Below are 21748 nucleotides of genomic sequence, written 5' to 3'. Positions count from 1 at the left end.
TTGGTGTTCATGTTTTCCCGCTTGTCCACACAGACCAAGCCAACTGGCCTGCCACTCGTCAGAAATATGCAGATCAATCTGCTAATTAGTTGCATAGAGTCATTAAGGCTGAGTTAGAGCACATGGTTGGTACCCAAGAAGGCAAGTTAGCAGACCCTGGCACACCAGGTCGCTGGAGTCAACTGTAGCCCCAGGGCACATTCCCAATCATATTTACACACGTGTGTGTTTTAAGAAGATGATTGTAGATATGTATTTAAATAACATACATTTTGAAGCTGGTATTATTAGACCATGAAGGGTTTTTGGGTCATTTTGCTATTTGTTACCTATGAATTATTTTTTTTATTTAAGTTGTAAACCCACAAAAAAAGAGATTTACAAAAAGCTGAGGAACTTCATTTAAATCCATTGCTTACCAATAATCTGTTTCATGGTACTAATATTCAGAAACACATTTTCATATGCTAAAGTTGTACATGATCTCCTTTTTGGCCTCCAGTGACTTGATGCAATGAGACCCAACAGCTCTAAATTTGTTTGGCTAGATTTCAAATCTACTCCTAACTTTCAGATGCTGTCCTGGTGACTCCAAAGCTCCAAAACATGTCTGTTATAGTATCTGACTGAGTGTTTTGATGAGAGCACCAGGGCCTGGTTCAGTAGCATTTACAACAGGTGGTACCAACTTTGAAAAGGGTTCAGATCTCCTGTTGTTTAACTTTGATAGACAACAAAGCTCCTGAACACTGATTAAAAAGCTCAAGTTCTGAAGGATAAGTGTTGCTCTCACTATTTTATCATTAACCTCCTTGCTCCGCGTTCACCTCCTCCTCTTCCTTTACTCCTCCTGCACTTCTTCCCAAGGACTGTTGGGCATTTAGTCGCATTGCATATTTTAGGCTGCCATCTGGTCAGCCCTGCCTGGCACCACATGGGGCCTTCTATCCTCTCATATTCATATTCCACCAGCATATTGTTCTCACTGCTTTTGTACACCATGGCCCCAGTGCTTCTTCTTTTCTTTATTTATTTCTACAGAAGAGGCTGGCTAGCTAACTGCGCACCCCCCACCCCCCCCCACCCTTAGCCCTCCCTTAATCGGCAGCTCTTCCAGTTGTCCTATCAAGTGTAACCTGGAGGCCCCTAGTAGAGCAATTAGAGCGGCCTCCCTGCCCACCTCTTGTAATGAAGCCCAGCACATTCTGGAATCTATAGCCCCTTTAGTCTCCCCTAATGGGACATCATTATTGTCAAAGAAACAATGTAAATGGAAATGAACATACTCATTAGCCAGTTGCAGGGAGAAACCTTTGCTGCTCTCAGCTTGCAACTCCTGCTTCCAAACACACACAGACACACACGAAAGCGAGCCTCCTCCCCTTCAGCTGCTGCCGACTGCTGCTCTGGCTTGTGTTATTCCTCTGGCAGCATGTTTGTTTGTATGTGCGTACCAAGCAAGAAAGTGTTCTTGTTTTGTTTTTGTTTTTGTTTTTCTCAAGGTGAGAAGGGAGTGCAATGAACATACAGTAGGTAATTCCATTATTGGCATTCACTTGGCGTTTCTACAGATGTTAATTGCTGCGTGGTTTTTGTGCCTGTCTTTTTAAGTGAAGTGAGCTCAAGTTTTCACCTGAGTGCTTCCTTTGCTTACCTGTCCCAGGGTGCACCTGTGCAGCGGTCCAGGTCTCTGTCCCCAGCCAGCAGTGTGAGGGCGGGAGGCGGGAGGAGAGCACCAGCAGAACAAAGAGTTCAGGACCTTGAAGAACTGCTGCAACTGAAGGTAACTGTTAGTTAATATAGATGTGTAGATCATGGTCTTTATAACCTTTATAACATTTATCTTAACCTACTTGAGTTTCTTATATATTGACTTTTTTTTTTGATATTATGACTTATCACAATTTAGATTTTCTGTTTTGATCTCTTGATGAAATGTCCTCACAAGTTTTCTGGTTAAAAAATTAAATACTTAAGGCACGATTTATTCATGCCTTTGTTTTAATCATAATCGGAATTCATGGTAATTTTACTGGAACTTCTAGGTAGAGCCCTGCACTGACGCCCTAGGCCCGGGGGTCAGCCTGGCCCGAGGGCCGGGCTTCGGGCTGACGACTGTGTACTTACCTCGGACACGGGCCGGGCCGGGCGCCTTTATTTTTAATCGAATTCATAAAAAAAACTGAAACACTTGAACGCAGCAGCACCTGCCTGCTTCTCACGCACCTTTAGCTCAGTTAAGGTCTGTGCGGTTTATAAACGTGCCGATATAAACAAATTCTAAAACTGCTGATTGAAACATGTGCCCCTGTTCTAATATGCCGTTTTATGTCCACTTTGATGTCAGAAACCATTCGTTTATTCTCATGAAAATGGCAGCATTCTGTTTTTCTGTGAATAAATCCGCTCTGCAGTTAAAAAATACAGCATTCATTGCTAGTTGTTTTCTAACGGAGAGCGCATTTTCAGAGCGGCAGATTAAATTTACAAACGCTATAATAATTGGGGGCGTTTATTTAATCTGCCGCTCGGAAAACACGCTTTTTTAGAGAAAAAAAAGCTGCATTGATGCTGTTTTTCTCTCATTTCTTTTTTTTTTTTTTTTTTTTTTTTTTTTTACTGCAGAACGCTTCTCACAGATAATTAGAATGCTGAGCTTTGTATCACGCTAAAACATTATGAAAGGTTAAAAATAAAGTCGGGCTCGGGTCGGGCCAGAGAATCCTGAAAACCTTTTCGGACCGGGTCGGGCTGGGGCTCCACCTCCTCGGGCCGGGCCGGACACGGGCTCAGATTTTAGGCCCGTGCAGGGCTCTACTTCTAGGCATGCGCGTGTCTTCACCTCACTGTGCAGTTAATTGCGCAATTTTCAGGAACCAACAGAGTACCTGAACAGAGGTAGGAACCCAAAAGGGCCAGGCGGTGCTGTAGAGTGGTTAACTCACGCTTATTGGTTGTGGCATCAGCAGACTAGTTCAACTGGTTTTAGTAAAATTAGAAGTTGCTCATGAAACAAAACAAAGCACAAGCAATTAAGCACCGTTCGTTCAGATTTGAAAAAGCTTTAACTAAACTCCCAAAGCTGAAGCATGACGACGTAATTCATGGTGCTGTGTTGTCTCACAGGGCGCCATAAAAAACTGCTTCTTCTGGTCATTGAACGCCACATTTTACCTTCTCCAAGTTGATTAAATTGCCATACTTGGACAGATTTAAACTTTTAATGTAACTTTGGACGCTTTTTGGTGCTGATCAGTGACATCATTCACTGCCAAAGCAGTCGCGATTTGCTGACGTCTGTGCAAAGTCCTGAAAGGGCTGAATTTGTGTGCAGACACAACAGCTGAGAAGACTGTGCCATGGTATCTCTTGGTCAGTTTCCCCCTCCCAGAAATCACTCTGAAGTTCCCACAATGGAAGCACGCCTAATGTTACTCTGCTAGATTTGTTTGATGCCATAGCCACTTTGCGTCATATAATTATGACACACTGCCAAATGCAAAAGACTGGCAATGTTTTTTTCGCACTTGAGAATATTTCTCACTGTTAGCAAAAATATGTCACGAACCACTGAACTATTTTTAACGAACCTCATAAACAGGAATGATAGAATAGACTTTACTAATCCCACAGTGGTGAAATTCAAGAAAAATAATAATACCAAAAGTTATTATTGTAACCGTCAACAATTAGAACAATGAATAAGAAAATGAAATTTGAGTTTGCAAAATAATGCAGCATAAAGGACACAGACATTCTAATGTACAGCCAGTATTGCACAAGTATTGAACACATACTGAATATTTCATTGATGTTGGCATGTAGAATGATAATGCCAGTACCAGTTTAACAGAGGAGTTACCCCAGCTGCACACTGAAAACAGAGCGGAACGGTTTTCTCGCAACAATCACAGCACTCCAGTGCACACCGCTCAGCAGCAAATCGGCTTCTCTGTCATGCTACTCGCTTGACACAAGATCACAAAATCCCTCGAGACTTCAAAGGTTACGGTTTATTAATGCCGTCCGTTCTTTTATTTTGAAAGTTGCTGGGGATTTTACACTGAAATCTTGTGGGATTTCCTGTCTAGTTCTATGTTAACTACGGCAATTGACGCTTCCCAGAAGTGGCTCATGGAAAAAAATAGAACCCGATCCTATCTTTTGCAGTGTGGCATGCCGCTTCTGGAATGTGTCTGAAAATTGACGTGTCGCAGCTGGTTTGCCACACTCCATAGATTGTAATGGATTCTATTTGAAGCAGTGACGTTCCGCTGCCTTTCTATGCCGCTGACGCTTCCAGTGTGTCGTAGGGGTTATACACTCTTACTGCAGTGGGAATGAATGACCTATGGTAGCGTTCTGTTTTACATCTTGGATGTCTCAGTCTGCCACTAAAGACCTGTCTATGACCTCTAGTCTAGTTCCTAAGAATGGTGCACCGGTGTTTTTCTTCCCTAGAGTACGACTCACGAGGCTACTAGAGACCGCTGCAAATGTGTTGATTAAACAAGTTCAACACCTTTAAGATTTGACTACAACGATTATAACTATCATTTCTCAACATAAAAAATTTGGTTCAATCAATTGCATGAAAAGCTGCACGTTATATATTCACCTTTAAGAGATTCGACTGCTAGCTCCGTGTCCTCCACAAACTTCTTTTATTGTATCTTTTATACATATTAGTTCTCAGACTGAGTGTGTAGGCAGTGTAGTAGCAGGAGATGGCCTCTTTGGGTTAAAGTATCCCCAGCAGTGTTTTTTTTTTTTGTTTTGTCCTCCTTAAACAAAACAGCTTTAATGGTCTTTTAACCTTCACATGGTTTGATATCCTTTTCAGCACTTTGGTCGGCTGCCATGCCGTTTTTTAAATGTGCTTTATAAATAAAGTTGGTATGGTATGGTATGGTATGGTATGGTATGGTATGGCTCTTCTTTCTTTACATTAACTCCAAGCAAAAATTGATTTAATTTTTCTACTTAACTTGTTCCCTTTACTGCCCAACATTTTGCTTTATATAATATTTCACTTGAGGATTTTCTTTTTACATTTTTATTTTTCCATTTCCATAAGCTTGTCCTTCCTTTTAATTGTTGTAGTTGACCAGTCAGTGAGTGATTAATCTAAGGTCAACTCCCTTTGAACACAATCTCCGAAACGCATTAGGCATCATTTCCCTGTCAGATGTGAAGCACCTGAATTACATCACCAACAGACACTTCAACACTTAATGCTCTACATAAATTCAGACAACATGCATGAATGTCTTGGTTAATGGTGCCATTTACTTGTCTACCAGTTGGAGGGCATTTAGTGAAGATATGCACAGAGCAAATGTAACCACTTTAACGAGGGCATTAGTTCAGAGTATGATTTAGAGGTTTTGGCCTTTGTTTCGCTCTGACAGTAAGCAATATGCTCTTCATCAGCTGCACATGAGGTCTTACCTTTAACTTAATAAAGTGCAGACCTTTGCTTTTGTCCGTTCATCTTTCCTTACATTCGTCCTTTCCTCTTCTCTTCTATAGAACCCGTTTCAAATAGCCATGGCAGTTAGCATTGATGTCTGACCATAACGGCTAACAAGAGATAAACAATTCTGTTCAAAGTGCCCTCCTTCCTTTCTTCTGTACACTTTAAAGTAACAAATAGCTGCTTCTGTGTAATTATTTTTCAGCTTGATCGTCCACAGATGTGTATTCTGGCTGAGTAAAGGGGTGTATTGATTGGTGGGCAAGGGTCTGATGACCAGAGCTCAGCTGCCCAAGGGGGAGCTCTATAAAGAGCCTGGGAAGCCATGATGTGGCTAATGCCCTGCCACTTGCTTACTCCCACTCCCCCCTGCTCCTCCATCAGACAGCCACAACTCTTGTGTGTCTTCCCTCAGCTCCTTGTTCCACCAGTTATTACTGCCCTGGTCTTTTCATTAGAGCTTTGTTTTTGAGGGGTCGGGGGCTGCCTGATCAGGACGAGGATGTCTTGCAGATGTCCTCTGTGAATGATCCACACGGGAAAATCCATACTTGTCACATCAACAGTGTGCATTGCATGTGTGTGAGTGCACGCACACACACACACACACACACACACACACACACACTTGTTGTGTATCCAACGCATGTTTGTGTGCTCTCTGGCTCTTTCTCTCTCGCTCGCTTTCTCTGTGTGTTCTCTTTGTCCTTGTTAATAATAACAGGGCTGAGGGCTTGCATTTCCCTCTCTGCAGGGTAGCCGTGTCATATCAGCAGTAAACAAGCTCCTTCCCTTCAGAAAGCGCTCGACAACTCTCGCTAACCCTGGCCACTCAAGCAGAAACCTGTCCTGAAATCTTCCGTTCACTTCTCCTTTTCCTTCTCTCTCACTCCTTTCTTTCTTTCCAATTTCTCTGTTTTCTGTCTTTCTCTTTAAATACTTTTATCAGCCGACTTTCCTCATTTCTGTACTCTTTTCACCTCTGTCATGTCGGCTGGAGGCCTTTTTTATTCCATTGCCCTCTCTGTTAAGGTCAATGTGATGGAGAGGAGGGGTAACGCTGACAAGAAAAATCTATATGTTGTCTTCTCCTACTTCTTCTTTAAAGCTGGAGCCCAAACTTGTTGTGTTTTAATAGCTGTCAACAACAGTGTCAGCAACAAACCCATGGATAGAATCCCCAAATGAAAACACTTGCTGGCCGTCAGCTGGTAACTCCAACGAGTTGGTTTCAAAAGTATTTGCATGTTCACTTCACTGATGCCATTTATTAAAGATGTCAACCAAGTGTGGAAGCACTTCTCTAGGACGGTGTTTGGGAATGATTTGAATTACATGATGTGACCTTTTCAGCTAAGATGAGGAGCTGTTTCTATCGATTTCTCCTGAAAAGACGTTCCCTTGTTTATATAGTTTCTCATATTTCCTGCTCTATTGTGGTGTTAAAATAGTTAAATCTGTCTTACCTGTGCTTCATTTTGCGTAAACTGTTTTTAATAACAAAAAGCTTTTATTTTCTATTCCTCACAGATTGAGGAGAATCAGGAGCTGAGGAAAGCTCATAACAAACGCCACGAACGTCTCGTGTTGATTCAAAGCAACTATAAGACAGTCCGAGATCAACTGAAAGAGATGGAGAAGTCCAGTGGCTTGTGAGTATTTAGCTTTTGGTAGGATTTGTACATTTGCACGCCTCCCTGGTCTCTGACTAATGGTGACAGGTAGTGTGAAGGAGTTTCTCAAGGCATTTGCAAAGTTTCAAAATTTGAGAATTTTACTGTTTTGTTCCTGGACTTGTTCACAAAAATTGTGCTACACATTTCTTCTAAAAATAGTGATTGTGGATGTTAGAATCCTGACTTAAACTTTGTCAAGTATGTTTCCATGAGTCAGGAAGTGCAAATAAATTTCCAATAACTTTAAAATGCTTTGATGACCAATTAGCAGATAAACTATTGGCACATCACAAAAAATAGACATTTAATTATTTAAACTTTTGGTCAAATTGCATTGAGACAATTTGACAGACAGTCCCAATTCATTTGTAATTACTTCACATACACAACATGACCCAGCCATGTTTAAAGTTTGTTGTAAAAAGTGATATATGTACCAAAACTAACTAAGCACTAAACTAGAGTTGTAAGAAAATCCTGAAACACTGAGATATATTTTATGTTGTGATACAGAATCAATATTTATAAGCAGTGTATCATTTTTTTAATTAAATATTTACACTCAAACATCTACTGTTTTTCTTTTTTGTGGTGTAGTTCGAACTCTGCTGGTTAGAAACTGTTTTTACTGCTTTCATACAATTGTGTATTGTGCTTTCACTGGTTGTGTCTTGGAAGGGTCTCACCTGAGTTTTCCAATTAATATCAGTCTTAAAAATTGTAAAAATCATCTGGATTTTAGTATCACGATATATGGTCTCCCCTGTACTGTGATATATATTGATTGTATGGCAAGATTCATGCCAATACACCCTTACACTAAAATTTTGCTCATTTACTTGCAATTTTGTGTCACCAATTTTCACTAGTGGTAAAAGTACTGTCAAACAACACTAAAATGCATGTCGTCTTGTGTACACAAAGATACATCAACAAAATCTGAATTTGATGCACATTTAAGTGGAATAAGATGACTTCTTGTACCACTATTATTAAGAAGCCTTTTCAAACACATAACTCACCTTTACCGATCTTCTTCCGGCTTTTGGAGAGTACAGACGCGTTTTTCCTCCTCTCTTCCCTATCTTATCCCCAAGGCTCTTTGTCTGTCTTTGGGTGTACGGCGCTTCTGCATTTTTTCTGGAAACTGGAAATTATTAAAAATGGATCTGGTCAGTTTGTCTCTCAATGCAATTGACAAAATTTTTTCAACGATGAGAACGGGAGAAGGGGTTCCTGGATGCCCCTCTGGGACAGAGCCAGCTGGGTATATCATGGACTCCTGTAAACAGTGGAACCTGATCTACCTCTCTCAACTGTCTGTAGAGGATTCTGAAGACGTCTGGATATTCGTGGTGTTGGTGTTAGGTTTCTTGCTTTTTGGCCTGAGTGGTTACCTGGCTTACCGGAAAGTTAATGAGCTGTCGAGGAATATTGGCTCAATCCCAGAGCTCAGGGACGGATTACACCGCGCTGTGAACGCACAAACTCATATAATTGTCGAGATGAGTTGTAAACTTGGAACTGTGGCTGAGATTCAGACTCTGGCACAGAAGGTGGATTCGATCAAGGAGAAAGTTGACGTATCAGCACGGATTGTGATAGATTAATTACGCCATTATTGGATATTGGATATTTAGAGGGGTTGAGGACCAACGAAACTTTAAGGCAGAGAGGAAATTATCTCTGTCTGGTCCCAAAACAAGTTCTTATCTGAATCTGGTGCACTTGGGCCTGTGAGGCTGAAGTGATTACTCCCCCTCAGAAGAAATGTGGAATGCTGCCTTCGCCATGGCATCTCTGTCTCCCTATCCCAGCCTGGGCGGGACTGCGACCGGTGAAGGCCGTTGAATCGTTTCCAGGAGTCACTGTGCTTTCTAAACCCAACTACCTCCCTCCCCCGTCCAAACGGAGGTGACAAGCGCTGCTTTTGCGGCTGCATGCACTGATGTGTCCCCAACCCTACTTATGTTGTGTAATGTCTAAAGTCTGTTGCATTTCTGTCTGAGGTGTTTTTTGCATAGCAAAGCTGCCCTCCCTGTGGAGGGTAACTCTGAAGTGCCTTTTTTTCCCTCCACCTGACTCAATCCTCACATATAAACACTCTGATCTCTACTAAGGTAGCGCGACTCGGGTTGCGAATGACCACAGTCACCAATTCTTGTCATGTGTCTATGCCTGTGTATGTATGTCTGATCTCAGAATAGTGTGTACTGAAACTCTAATTTCCCTCTGGGAGTAATAAAGTATCTTTGAATTGAATTGAATTGAACCTATGTTAAAAACCTATATGAAACACAAATACTCTCTGAAACCTCTCACTAGTGATCTCGGGGCTCCAATCCTCTCCACATGTTGTCTGACAAGACCCGAGTGCTGGATTTGGGAATGCAGGAAAATTTTCTCCCTCTGCCTTTGAAAAGCTCAGAGGTTCTAAGCCCAGTCAATTTGTGCCGTTTTGTGCCAAGTGTATGTGTGCTTCTGCGTCTCTCCTCCCTCAGCGTTCATTAAGATGTGAGAGCCAGAGGCTGGAGGTGTCTGGTCCTGAGGGTGCACGGTGTTTGAGAAGGCCTGTGGAGGGTGGAGAGTGTTGGGGAGGGGAGAGAATAGGGCCGTTTCCTGCTCGCAACCTGTTATCCTCACCAGAAACCACAGCATCTTACCTTAAATATGACTATATGTATATAAAACTCACATTTGGATCCTTAATTTTATCTGCCAATGTCTATTCTTTTGTCGTCAACCCGTCACCACTGAAGCCATTTAGAGTGTAGGTAAAAGTGCATATATTTGATGGCCATGCGGGAGTAAAGCGTTAACTTCATCAGCTGTTTTCTCTCTGGGTTAATTAAAGAAAACAGCGGTGCAACGTGAGCCCGTGTGAAAGTGGAATGAGGGAGAAAGCATATTCAGCCCTGGGCTTGACTCGGCTCATGTCAGCTCAGCGCAGCTCAGCAGCATATGTGTCTGAGACGGTGAGAGCAAAGACAGAGATGTCAACAGAACCTGAACGCCACAAAACACCGCTGTGACACATTTCACCACATCATCAGTGACATTTTCTGCCAGCTAAAACAGTGCGTGTGTACAATAATGTTGATTATGTGAGAAGAACACATTATTACTGAGTAGCATGAGACATATAAGGTCTTTACTTTAATGTTTAGAAGACCTTAGGCAAGCGGTTGTGTATTTTATAAACAATTTGATGTGCTTGGGAGCTTTTGTCAGTCAGAGCCTTTTTTGACATCAGCGGTTCACCAAATGTTCTGATGTTGGCATTCATTTGGCATTAGACCACATCTTTAAACAGCCATTAAACCCACTGGCTGGCCTGAATGAGAGACAATAGACGATGATTTAAAAACTCCCATTAGTGTGAGAAAATCAGGGCCCTAACAAGTCAGTTGGGATAAGACTTGTCTCATTGCATTTTGAGCTTGTTAGGGATCTCATTGTAGCTTCCCTGCTGTGTTGTTGCCTTTTTGAAAGGAGATTAGTTTTCGTTCCTACTTTTGTGTGAAAGAGCAAAAGATAATGGTTCATTTTTCCATCCATGTATGTATTGTTTGCTCAGCTTGTCCTTACGCCTCACAAGGAATCTAAAGTGTCACCAAAATCAGAATTTTTTCATGGCAATCTGTATCAGCTGCATAGACAGATACAATCCTGTGTCCCAGTAGGACAAGCGAATCTGCAGAACGAGCTAGCTTTTGAATGCAAAGACGGTCATGGAACACTCACCTCTCCCCTCGGGTATCTTCCTTGAGATGCTTCTGCTGGAACCAGACACCGCATTGCCAGAGGAAAAAAGATTTCAAGTGGTGTTTTTATTTTTTTGGGACTCTGGTAGTTTGTCCTGAAGATGAAGTGGTAGCAGCCAGCTGTTTCTCTTTCCCTGATATCATTGATCTGCGAACTTCTCACACTGTTGCTAAGTACATGATGAACGGAGGACTCAGGGAAGTGCAGAAGTGTGGTGGTTTGGCGAGACCAACAACCAGATAGTCCAATTGTTACTTTCGGTCCGAACCATGTAATTGGCAGAGGTTTTATTTTTTGGGAAGCTATCTTCAGTGGGTAAGATAATAATTTTGTGTAACTTACACAGAACAATGCTTCAAAATAGCCTGAACACCCATTTAACCCTCCCACTGTCTTTATGGGTGACCCCATGAGGAAAGTTGACCATTGAGCAGGATTGATGCTTTATCCCTTGAGGTCCATGTGGCAGGGGTGAGGTGGTGCTCACTCCTCACTCCTGCCACGTGGACCCAAGGGATAAACCATCAACCCTGCTCAATGGTCAACTTTCCTCGCGGGGTCACACCCATTAGGGCAGTGGGAGGGTTAAATAATTTATTATACATTGCTGGTTTTATTGATCTCATTTACATTTTTTTGGTCAGCAACTTAAAGACTATTGGTTGCAGCAGGCCTAGCATGATGTCATCATCTTGTGTAATAATAATCAGTACCACCCAGGATACAAATACCAACCAATCACAACACAGACTAAAAGTCAGTTTGCTAGTCAGTATGCAGGCAGTGTGTGGTTGGTCAGTCTCATTGAAACCACGCTGCCATTCAACATTAGTGCATCACCATATTTTTGTAAAATGGTGTGAAAGAGATAGGAAAAAAGCCAACTACTTATTTATATTGGAGAGGGGAAAAGTTTTTTTTTAATCAGACTAGGGACGATGGGGGTGAGCAAATAAAATTAAAGGTTATTAAAGCATCCGTACACTGATCAAAGTTGCGCCCATAAACAGATTCCCCCTGATTCAAAGCAATTAGCTGCAGCAGCGTGGAAAAGTTCTTTCTATCTCCTCCTGCTTAATAATGGAAACTAGGATACCATAGGGGGATGTGCACTGGGGCCAGAAGGAGATAGCTCCCTCCTGGTTCCATGTTCAACAGCTTTTAAACCCACTGTAAACAAATTAAAATGTATCCAGTTTTGCCCTGACTTTGGATGGCTTCATGCACATTTCTTAACAGATGCATTGGATATTCTACTAAAAGTCACATTGAGAGAATTAAAACAGAGTTGTAAAAGGCAGTCATTTACTTTCATGCTTGTATGTGCTCAAAGCGGACTATCTGTTTCATCTCGTCATAAAGACTGCATAGACTTTTCATCAGATAGCCCTTGGGACACACAATATACAGTCACGTGCACGTGTTACTGAGTCGGCTTTGCTCTCAGTGGCAGTTGCAGTATTAAATGAAAACATTTGCTGATACACTGAAGCCTCCACGTCCCAGAGACCAGGGACTATAGTGTTAGCATGACCACATAGCCAATATTGACCACAAGAGAAGAACTCTGTGATGGCAGTGACCATCTGGTTTCACACTTCAATCACACTGATGAGCGATTTGCACTTTTCTCACAAAAAAATTACATTTGTGTGCAAGTCGAGGGCTAACAGGAATTAAATATGTTTCATTTTAGGCTGTGTGAGAAGGTGATTGTGTGCATGGATGTTGGGTGTGTGTATATGTGTGTGTGTGTATAGTGGAGGGGTGTCAGCAGAGGAGGCTGCTACGAAGCACAAAGTGCCATTAAGTATTCATAAGTGAGGTGTAGACATTTGAACGACCTCGTTTGTGAGTGTGTTTTTGCCACTGTTTACATTTGCATGGCACACAGGGAATGCTCCACTGCCCTGCCACACGGGCAGTGCCCTGAGCTTTAAGCAAACATGCATAAGTGTGTGATTCGCCACAGAAATGTCAAAGTCAAGGCTGCTCATTTGAATACTGCTAAATATGGCTGAATAACAAAACCAGAGTGAGACTAAGGGGCCCCGTTACCCCCATGCGAGTTGCCAAAGGCAGCTAGGTGTTCCAGCATTTTTCCCTTGTTATGCGTTTGTGTTCCATGTTTATGTGGAGCCGTTGGTTCAGTTTTTATGCTTGCATTTGCTCGCCTCTACATTTAAACTTTTCTGGTCATACAGAATACGTTGTTTCATTCCTTGTGTGTGTGTGTGTGTGTGTGTGTGTGTGTGTGTGTGTGTGTGTGTGTGTGTGTGTGTGTGCGTGTGCGTGTGTGCGTGTGTGCGTGTGTGTGTCTGTCCAGGTCGGGTGCAAGGAAACAGCGTGCACAGTCATGGCAGCTACGACAGGAAGACAGTGATGCTGTGTGGAATGAGCTGGCCTACTTGAAAAGCCTGACCAGGAAACTTTCCACTGAAAAGTAAGCAACCTGCATTTAAAATCACCTCCATGAAACATAGATAGCAGTTCTGGATAATGTCGTGCATGTACACACATTTGTTTTTAAAAATGAGGGTTTTTTTCACTCTCTCTCAGATACACACTTGCAATGTACCTTTTTGTGGGTGTTAAATTTTGAGTTTGCCCTTCCTAGCTTCACATCATCCATCTAGTCTGCTACATCATTACCAGCCAGCAGGGGCAAAGGCAAGATCATTAGACTCTACTCATTTGTAAAACTGGCTGTCTGAAATTCATACAGAAACTTGCAGGATGTAAGTCTCTTTGTGAAGAAAGCACAAAAGTTACACTGACAAGTACTGAATATGCCAAACTATGGTCTTCTGTACTGTTTTAATGACATTACCTTAACCAAGAGTGGAAGCACTTGTAGGAAGGAAACGGTACGAAGGCATGATTATTGTTAGAAAGGGAATCACAGCTGCTCGCTCTTTAACCACATCACTTCATCAGGTTTGCCGTTTCTTTCTTATCACAATGACTTTCTCTCCTCACATTGTACAGAGAGAGACCACATTTAAAAAAAGTTCAACACATTGGTGCAATTTCATAGAAATATAATATTCCCTCTGGGGGAGGGGGTTAATCTCCAGTGCACTTTACAGCTGTCTTTACCTCTGGGGTGCTGTGTCTGTAGTTTACTCACAGCTTTTAGTAACATAACAAAATTAAGTTTTATTAGTAAATTAATTAAAAAAGGGTGATGCTAAATGTGGGACTTTTTTTTAAACCGTGGTTACAATTTCATCACTATGCTCTTGCATGCTAAATGATTTGTGATTGGATCAGTAAAACTGGAGCTCCATTATATAGTTGGAAAACAAAGCCAGATAGAACTGGATTGTAGATACAGAGCAGAACACCTGCAGCCTCAACAGTTACTCTCACAAACCTTTTCTCTGTCAAGATGCAGGATGTTCACCGAGCCCTGTGCAGGTGTTTGCAAGAGCACCTCCTGTTAATGACACATGTCAAGCAAACACAGCGACATGCCTGCAGACATAAACTTGCCAGTTTACTTTGTTGCAAACATATTTTGAAATATATTTTATTTTGTCTTCCTTCTGTGTAAACTCCTTATCTTTTATTTCTTTTAAAGATGTAAACATTGTTTTGCTTGTTCTAGAGAAAAAATCCCTAACTGCACCTAAAACAGTGACCCTATGTGATACTGCATAAAGCTTGGCCTAAAGCCACAGTCGGTTTCTCTCCACCTCTTCCCCCCACCTTCACCTCTCCTCACCTCTCTCCTTCTCTATCCTGTCTCCTGTACGCTACTCTTCCCCTCTTTCTACTTGTCTTCCCAGTTGCCTCCCTCCGGCCCTCTGTGATTCTGCAGTAGGTTGAGGCCAGAATTCTGGTACTTGCCCCCCTCTTCTACTTTCCCCTCTGCTCACCCCCACTGCCCTGTCCTCCTAATCCCAGCTGAGCTCATTATGATATAGCCCGGCTGCCTCTCTCCGAGCCTGAGCTGTCCGAGCTAATTACAGACTAGCAGCCCTAGTGCCGCCGATGCTGCCTGTTATGGGATGTCCATCCGCCAGCCTGCCTGGCCACGACTAGAACTGAACAGAGCCTCAATGGTTTTAGGGCAGGGTGAACAGTGAGCATGCAGGGTCCTTGGACCTGACCTGCAAGGAAAAGCACAAGGGACCTAGAGCGGCTGGCTTTTTTCCTAGCGGTGAATCTGCACCGTCCGTTGGGGTTAGTGTTGATCCCCTCTTTGTGCCCCTGACCAGCTCCACCTCATTTCCTCCACTGCTGACCCAAGGACCTCTTCTTACCCGGGTGGCTGGTGCAAAGTAAACTTGTCTGAGCTCTTTAAACTTGTGTTTCCAAAAATATGTCCACCCAGGACTTTTTACATACTGTACATACACCCAATGTTGTCAAAGTCATTTTTTCTATGTGCTACTCTGCATTTTCTACCTGTTGGGAGAATTATGCTGGAGGGATTGTGGGGTTTGATCAAAGCTTTCTTATCCACACTGACTTAACCTACAAAACACAACCGTCATTTTTCTAAAACGTCATCCGAGCTTGAAAAAGCTGGAGTTTCCTTTAAGACAAAGTAGATTACAGGAATCTCATGAGGCAGGCACTTAAAGCTTGTTTTCCATTGACCGGACTGTTATAATTGTGCTTTTGAAGGTTATGCTAGATACGTATTAGCAATGATCCACTAATGACTAATTAACATGTAGCAGCTGAAAAATTTAGAGCTCTAAATTCCAAGTGGCAGGCGATTCCCTCTTTAAAAGCTCATTTTCTCTCCTCCCTGTCATATCTTTTGCAGATGTTTACAGCACCTGTAAAACAGCGTTTTGATGCCCGGATGACCATTTCCCACAATGAATATTGCCGTGGTGACTCCTGCACTGTGGGTCCCCACGATGTTAAGAGACTGTTTTCAAACCTAAACACCCTTCAACCTCCTTGTCTCCAAACCTTTAAAATAGATTAAGGAGGGAAATGTATCTGATCAGATTTTTTAGATGACATACAGACACTGTGTGGTTGAGTGCTTTATAATCATTATGCTCTCTCAGTTTAATGACACAATAGTCGTGTTTCAACTAAAGGAGTTCTGAGAAAATTTTGGGTGAGGAGAAATGGAGAGATAAGATGGCTCAATAAAGCCTGATGTATTCTTCTCCGTGAGCTCCGCAACAGAGAGACGCACACAAAAGGTTTTCACATGTGAACTTCGGCGCAGGCAGCAGAATTTGCTAGGACAACAGAGGGCGTAGCACTTTTTTGTGGTGTCCTTGAGCACTGCTTATTTTCTTTTCCCTCCATTCTTCTTCACGAGCAACTCTTCCGATTTCACAAATGTCTATTGTTTTGGTGACATTTGACGATTAATTTTCTACTGAGTTACAACTAATCAGCGCAAATCAACCAAAAGTTCACTTAGCAAAGCCACTGGGCCATTCTGAGCATCCACCCCTGTTCAGGTACTCGATTGTGGAAACACCAAATGGTATTCATCTATCTTTGGATCCAAAACTTCACCAAGAGGCATGAAATGGTATTTCACTTTTTTTCTTTTAGCTAAAGAACATCTTGTCAAAATTATACTTTTCTTTGGGACAGCAGTTTACTTGCCAACAGCTAAGTAAGACATTCAAAGATTTGTTGTTCATTTAATGACTGAAAAAAGAAACATAATCAGACATGGACATACCGTTAGAAGATGACGAGACCCAAGAAAACACAAATAAAGTCAGGAAAAGAAGGCACTTAAACAGATAAGCAAGATATAAGACTAAACACTGAAAGGGCTCAGAGTTAAAAATAAAAAATTAAATAAACAGCTGGCTGAATTCATTTGAATACAGCGTTGTTGCTAATAGGCTTGTAGAAAACCAATCAGCTTGATTGTTGTTTTTGCAGTTGTTTGCTTTGCTTCATTGGTAAATGTATTCACATCTGAGTTAATAATAATTTAAACGATTACACTAAAAATATTACCAATTTATATTTATTTTTATAGACAGCTGCAGGTTGTTTAAGCAATAGAAAACACCCCAGAGGTTACAACACAAGGGAATTTTTCAAGAGGTATTGCTTATGATAAATACAATTAACTTTGAGTATCAATGCATCGACTTCATCATTTTTTCATAACTAAGTGGAAGATCGTAGTAATGAGAGTTGAGTAGAGTAAAAGTGTTTCTCCAACATAAAATAACATACCAACCAAGAATGTTGCGGTAACCATGCCAGACGTGGTTGTAGCTCTGTCACACTGTCATGGAAGTACAGCAGAAGCAGGAAGAAAGGTGTGAAGCATGTCCTTCTGGTAGGAACTGTTAACACATGGGTCACAGCCTAGGTGGAGCTTTTGAATCACCAAGTTTTAAAGTTTTGTTGTAGCTGTCTTCAAAAGAAATGCTTGGGTGGTATTAAAAGCTTTTTTATTTTTTTTACTCTAGAGCCTGTTTTCATAATAGATTGACAACACCACATCTGTGTTGGAAGACTGAAACGTGAATTCACTAAACACCATTTGTAGACGACGCTTGAGAAACACATCATTTTAGGGTTCACACGTTCATAAAGGCTGTTTTAATACTAATCTAACGCTATCTTGAGAAGCTTTAATCACGAATACTCGAGTCTACCTCAGCTTACGGAGGACTTCAGTGTTTCTGTGGCTAACTCGGGAAGACATTTCTTTTAAAACCACACATGCTAGCTCCCTCATGTTCTGAATTTTCTTTGCAGTTGGGAGTCACTTGTGTTTTTACCTTTTCATTCTGCCGACAGTCTAATTGGACTCACTCCTTTAGACTTTAACCATGACTGAAACAACTGGCAAAACTAGACACTCTAGACTTTTGAAACTCTGTAGGATCTCTTAGTCTTCTCTGGGCTTTAGGCAAAAGCCACAAATAAACTAACTGACACCGAGACTGATTTTCCTTGGGTTGTGGTACATTGCTGGGCAGGGTAGGGTAGGAAAGTTGCAGTGTGATCGTTTTATCTGCCTCATTATGCATCTGTCTGCGGCATTCTTGGTCCGGCCTTGTTAATTGTTGTTAAAGGTCTTTTGGTAAAAAGAGGCAGGAATTATTTAGGCTCCATAAACAGAATAAACACCCTCAGACTAGAGATTGCACACTCGGACGACATCAAAGCATAAATTAGATAACCATTACTGGGGAAAAAGCCTCTGAGATCATTTGCACTGCTCCTCTGTAGAGAGTGACCATTATGGATGTGAACCTCCCCAATAAGTGACGCTGACTCTAAATAAAGTTTGCCCTAATGTTCCCCATATTCCACCGTTTCTTTTCCTTTCATCTTTATTTGCTAAATGGTATTAGAAGTAATGAGAGTCTTTTGCCCTTTGGACCAGGGCTTAGTTGGAGGAGGGGCACACATGCAAGCAAACACAAACAGAATGATTTATGCATGTTTATAAATGAGACAAAAAGGGAGTTTTCCCTCATTAGATATTTGGAAAATCATTTAAAATGTTGAAGATTAAAGAACACATCTTTACTCTTAGAATTATGATCTAAACTTCAGCATGCAATCAAGCTGAGGGGTCCTACAAATGTCTTGTAACAGAAAGTTAAAAGCATTTAGAGCTGATTTATTCATATTTAGTTCAGCAAATATATCTTTATGTTTACTGTCTTTTAGGGCTGCACGATATTAGGAAAACCTGCGATGTTCGATAACAGTGATTAATATTGCGATGACGATATTACTTGCGATAAATAAAAACATAACTCAGGAACAAAAATAATCAAAACAAAGAAATTAAAATTCATAAAAATGAGAAACGCAAAAGATGTGAGGAAAGGGAAAAAGAAAATGAACAAGAAAACGCAATCAGTGGATCCCGGGAAAAGCAGAATCAGCAGAAAGAGCAGAACAAGGCTAACTCAGGTGTTTGCTAACCATCAAAATTAAGTCAAAAGGCGTTTTTTTGTCTCGGGGGTGGGCATCTAACCTATGAGAACCCACCCAGTTGGCCAAATGGATGAAGAGCTTTATTTAGTTGTTAGAAAAAACATCATGCTTCCATTTGATTGACAGAATGCATTATGTGTAGCAAACATTTGAGCTGACCATTCATTGCGATATTTATCTGTTCTTTGCGATATGCATATTGTGCATGCTGATATCGTGATAACGATATATTTACGATATATTGTGCAGCCCTACTGTCTTTTATTTTGACTCCTAACTACAACAAAGTGCTGTTTAAAATAGTACTTTCATATTTTTTTGTATATGTATTCAAATTAAAATCTCTGCTAAATTCTCATATATCTTTCTAATAGCTGTAAGATCGAGCACCTGCTGCTGCACTGCCCTCTGCTAAAATACATCATGGAGAATGTTAACTCCAGCAGTTACCTTTTCTGCTGACAGCAGTGACTTATCCACCCAAATCTGTCCATGAACGAGCAGCCCTGTATCCTCAGTTCAACCTTGGGGGAATCCCTTCCCCAATCTTAAGAGTTTTTCCCCCATGATGAAAATGCCGGTGGTGTTTTCACTTTCTCGTTGTATTCCTCCACTCTTTTCTCTGAGCTTTGATGTGCAGAGAGAGAAGGAAGATGGCTCATGAAGCACAATGGCCACAGCAGATGTGTTGTGCACCCTTGTGAATGACGGTTAGCAGTTAGCGCTTTCAGCTGTGTTCAGCACGGCGCAGGTATAGATGAGATCAAATGACGTGGAGTGGATAGCTCAGGGCTGACGTTGAAGCACCACATGAAAGTGAGAATGTTTATTAAAATAGGGGCAAAGAGAGCAGCAGGAGACAAAGGCGTACTGTGTAGAGCGCATCATTACCAAACAGATGACCCGGCTGTTGCCTCTAGTTTTAGATCCTCATTCACTCGTTTGCCTACAAAAGGATTTTGTGATTAATGAAGCAACAAGCTGAAAAAGAATAGACTTTTTTTCCATTTAGTGAAATGAGATTTATCAGCCTTTGTCTCCAGTATAGACAGTAAAAATGCAATTAGTATACTGTATGTTTGAAAAAATAAAATAAATTTGTGTTTCAATGTAAATTAATGAAAATTCTGACATTTGAGTAATTGATCAAGTTAACCAAATTTTACTGTCACACTTGTTTTTGTTTTTTTTTTTTAGATCTGTTGATCTAACCCAAAACTAAACTCCTGTCTTATAATAGTATCACTTCTATAAACATTGAAATAAATCTCATGTAAAAAAACACAATAGGCGTGTTTCCACTGTCTGAACTTCAGGGTAATTTTACTGTAACTTCCCGGCATGCACGTATCTCCACATCACTGGGCTGGCCAAACAGGGTATTTACGGGAATTTCCGGAGTACCTTAACAGAGGCAGATACTTAAAGTGGCCCGGTGGAGTAGCTGAGCAGAACGTTTGGTTAACTCTCACTGATTGGTTGTAATGCACCTGAGTAGGAAAGGACATTAGCAGATGCAGATGTTACTAGGGACAGCCAAAGCTGTCACATTGACTACGTTTACATGCAGCCAATATCCGGGTTATGATAGGGTAAAGGTCGGTATTCGGGTTTCTTAGTTGATCAGAATAACCCGTTTACAAGCATAAATAGAAAGTTACCCCTAACTTGCATAACCCGATTTAAATGCGGATGTTGGGGTAGCGTCAGGACGTATGGACTACGTCCAGACGCAATATGCGTCATTTCCGGTTCTTCTTGTTCCGGTATCCGTGAAAACAACAACATGTTTCCCAGTTCGGAAGAGATAGCGACCGCGTTTTTTGGCCTTAGTTTCCTCGTCACTCCAAAAGTGTGGTGCTGTGCCGTGACTCGCCATGTTGCTCCCAACTTGTTGTTTACTTCCGGTGTTCTGGTGCATACAAGACGTCTCGCTACTCAAAAGACCAAGATTCCTTGCGAACAGAGCATGCGCAGAACACACGCTTTGATGGGGATATCCCGATATGCGTTTACACGACCAAACATTCGGGTTAGAAAAGGGTTACCCCAGGTGTAGTAACCGGGTTTTTAAAAACCCGGTTATGAGCATATCCGGGTTTTTGGCGGTGTTTACATGGCCGTTAGAGCTGAGGAAAATAATCAAATAATCGATGCATCGGGATGCGGACATAAACGATTCTGCATAGTAGAAGAATACGCCATAATCGATTATAGTGGAATGTAGTTTTGTTTTTTTTAACAGCGGCACCAGCGCCGCATCCAAATCTGTCCAAGTGAGCGTCCTCCACATTTACCTCCGCCTTAATGTGGTACTGCAGGGCTGAGCGCTAGAGTTGTCACCCGAGACCAAACCGGAACCGAATCAGCCCGACCAGTTCTGTTGGATTTGGGCCGTGAATTATGTTAATTGAGCGGGTTGTCGTGCTGCGCACTCCGCTCGCTCGATCAGCGACCGAGAGAGAGAGAGAGAGACACTGTCTGCTCACACAAGAGAGAGGATCGGAGGACGCTCCTCCAAACACGCATTATTATTTTCATAATTTAATTATTATTTCTCCTGGAAGCGCTCAGCCAGACCGAGTGTTGTAATGTAGGGAGATCTGGTCTTGGGGAGGGGGCGGGGTCAATGACGGCGGCTGCAGCGTGATCATCTGTCTCTTTTATTTAGGGACACGGAGAAGTTAAAAGGAGAGAGAAATAGAAGATAGAAGTTCTTGTTCCACTTTATTCTTTTGTTTCATGATGATAAACTGATGTTAAATTCAGCTTAAAGAGAAACTGGGAGGAAGCTTTGGTTCATTTTAGGTTACAGGTCTTGTTTCCTATCAGCTCCTCCAGAGACAGCATGGACATGAGGGTTACATGGTGAGGGTCACACAGGACAGGTTAGTGGAAAAGTTTGTAGTTTGCTGGTTAG

General features: G+C 41.7%; 1 protein-coding gene across 1 annotated transcript in view; it reads left to right on the top strand.

Annotated features, from left to right (window-relative positions):
- Window positions 1-21748, top strand: part of cntln (centlein, centrosomal protein) — a 127378-nt gene that overhangs the window by 40125 nt on the left and 65505 nt on the right. Inside the window, exons 11-13 of the mRNA XM_015965167.2 lie at window positions 1664-1783; window positions 7007-7128; window positions 13244-13360. Of these exons, the coding sequence (XP_015820653.1) occupies window positions 1664-1783; window positions 7007-7128; window positions 13244-13360 (359 nt within the window). The remainder of the gene's footprint in view (window positions 1-1663; window positions 1784-7006; window positions 7129-13243; window positions 13361-21748) is intronic.

Source organism: Nothobranchius furzeri, chromosome 4, assembly GCF_043380555.1.
Source record: "Nothobranchius furzeri strain GRZ-AD chromosome 4, NfurGRZ-RIMD1, whole genome shotgun sequence".
Lineage (NCBI taxonomy): Eukaryota > Metazoa > Chordata > Actinopteri > Cyprinodontiformes > Nothobranchiidae > Nothobranchius > Nothobranchius furzeri.
The sequence above is the reverse complement of the archived record's forward strand: the minus strand, read 5'-3'. Positions and strand labels throughout refer to the sequence as shown.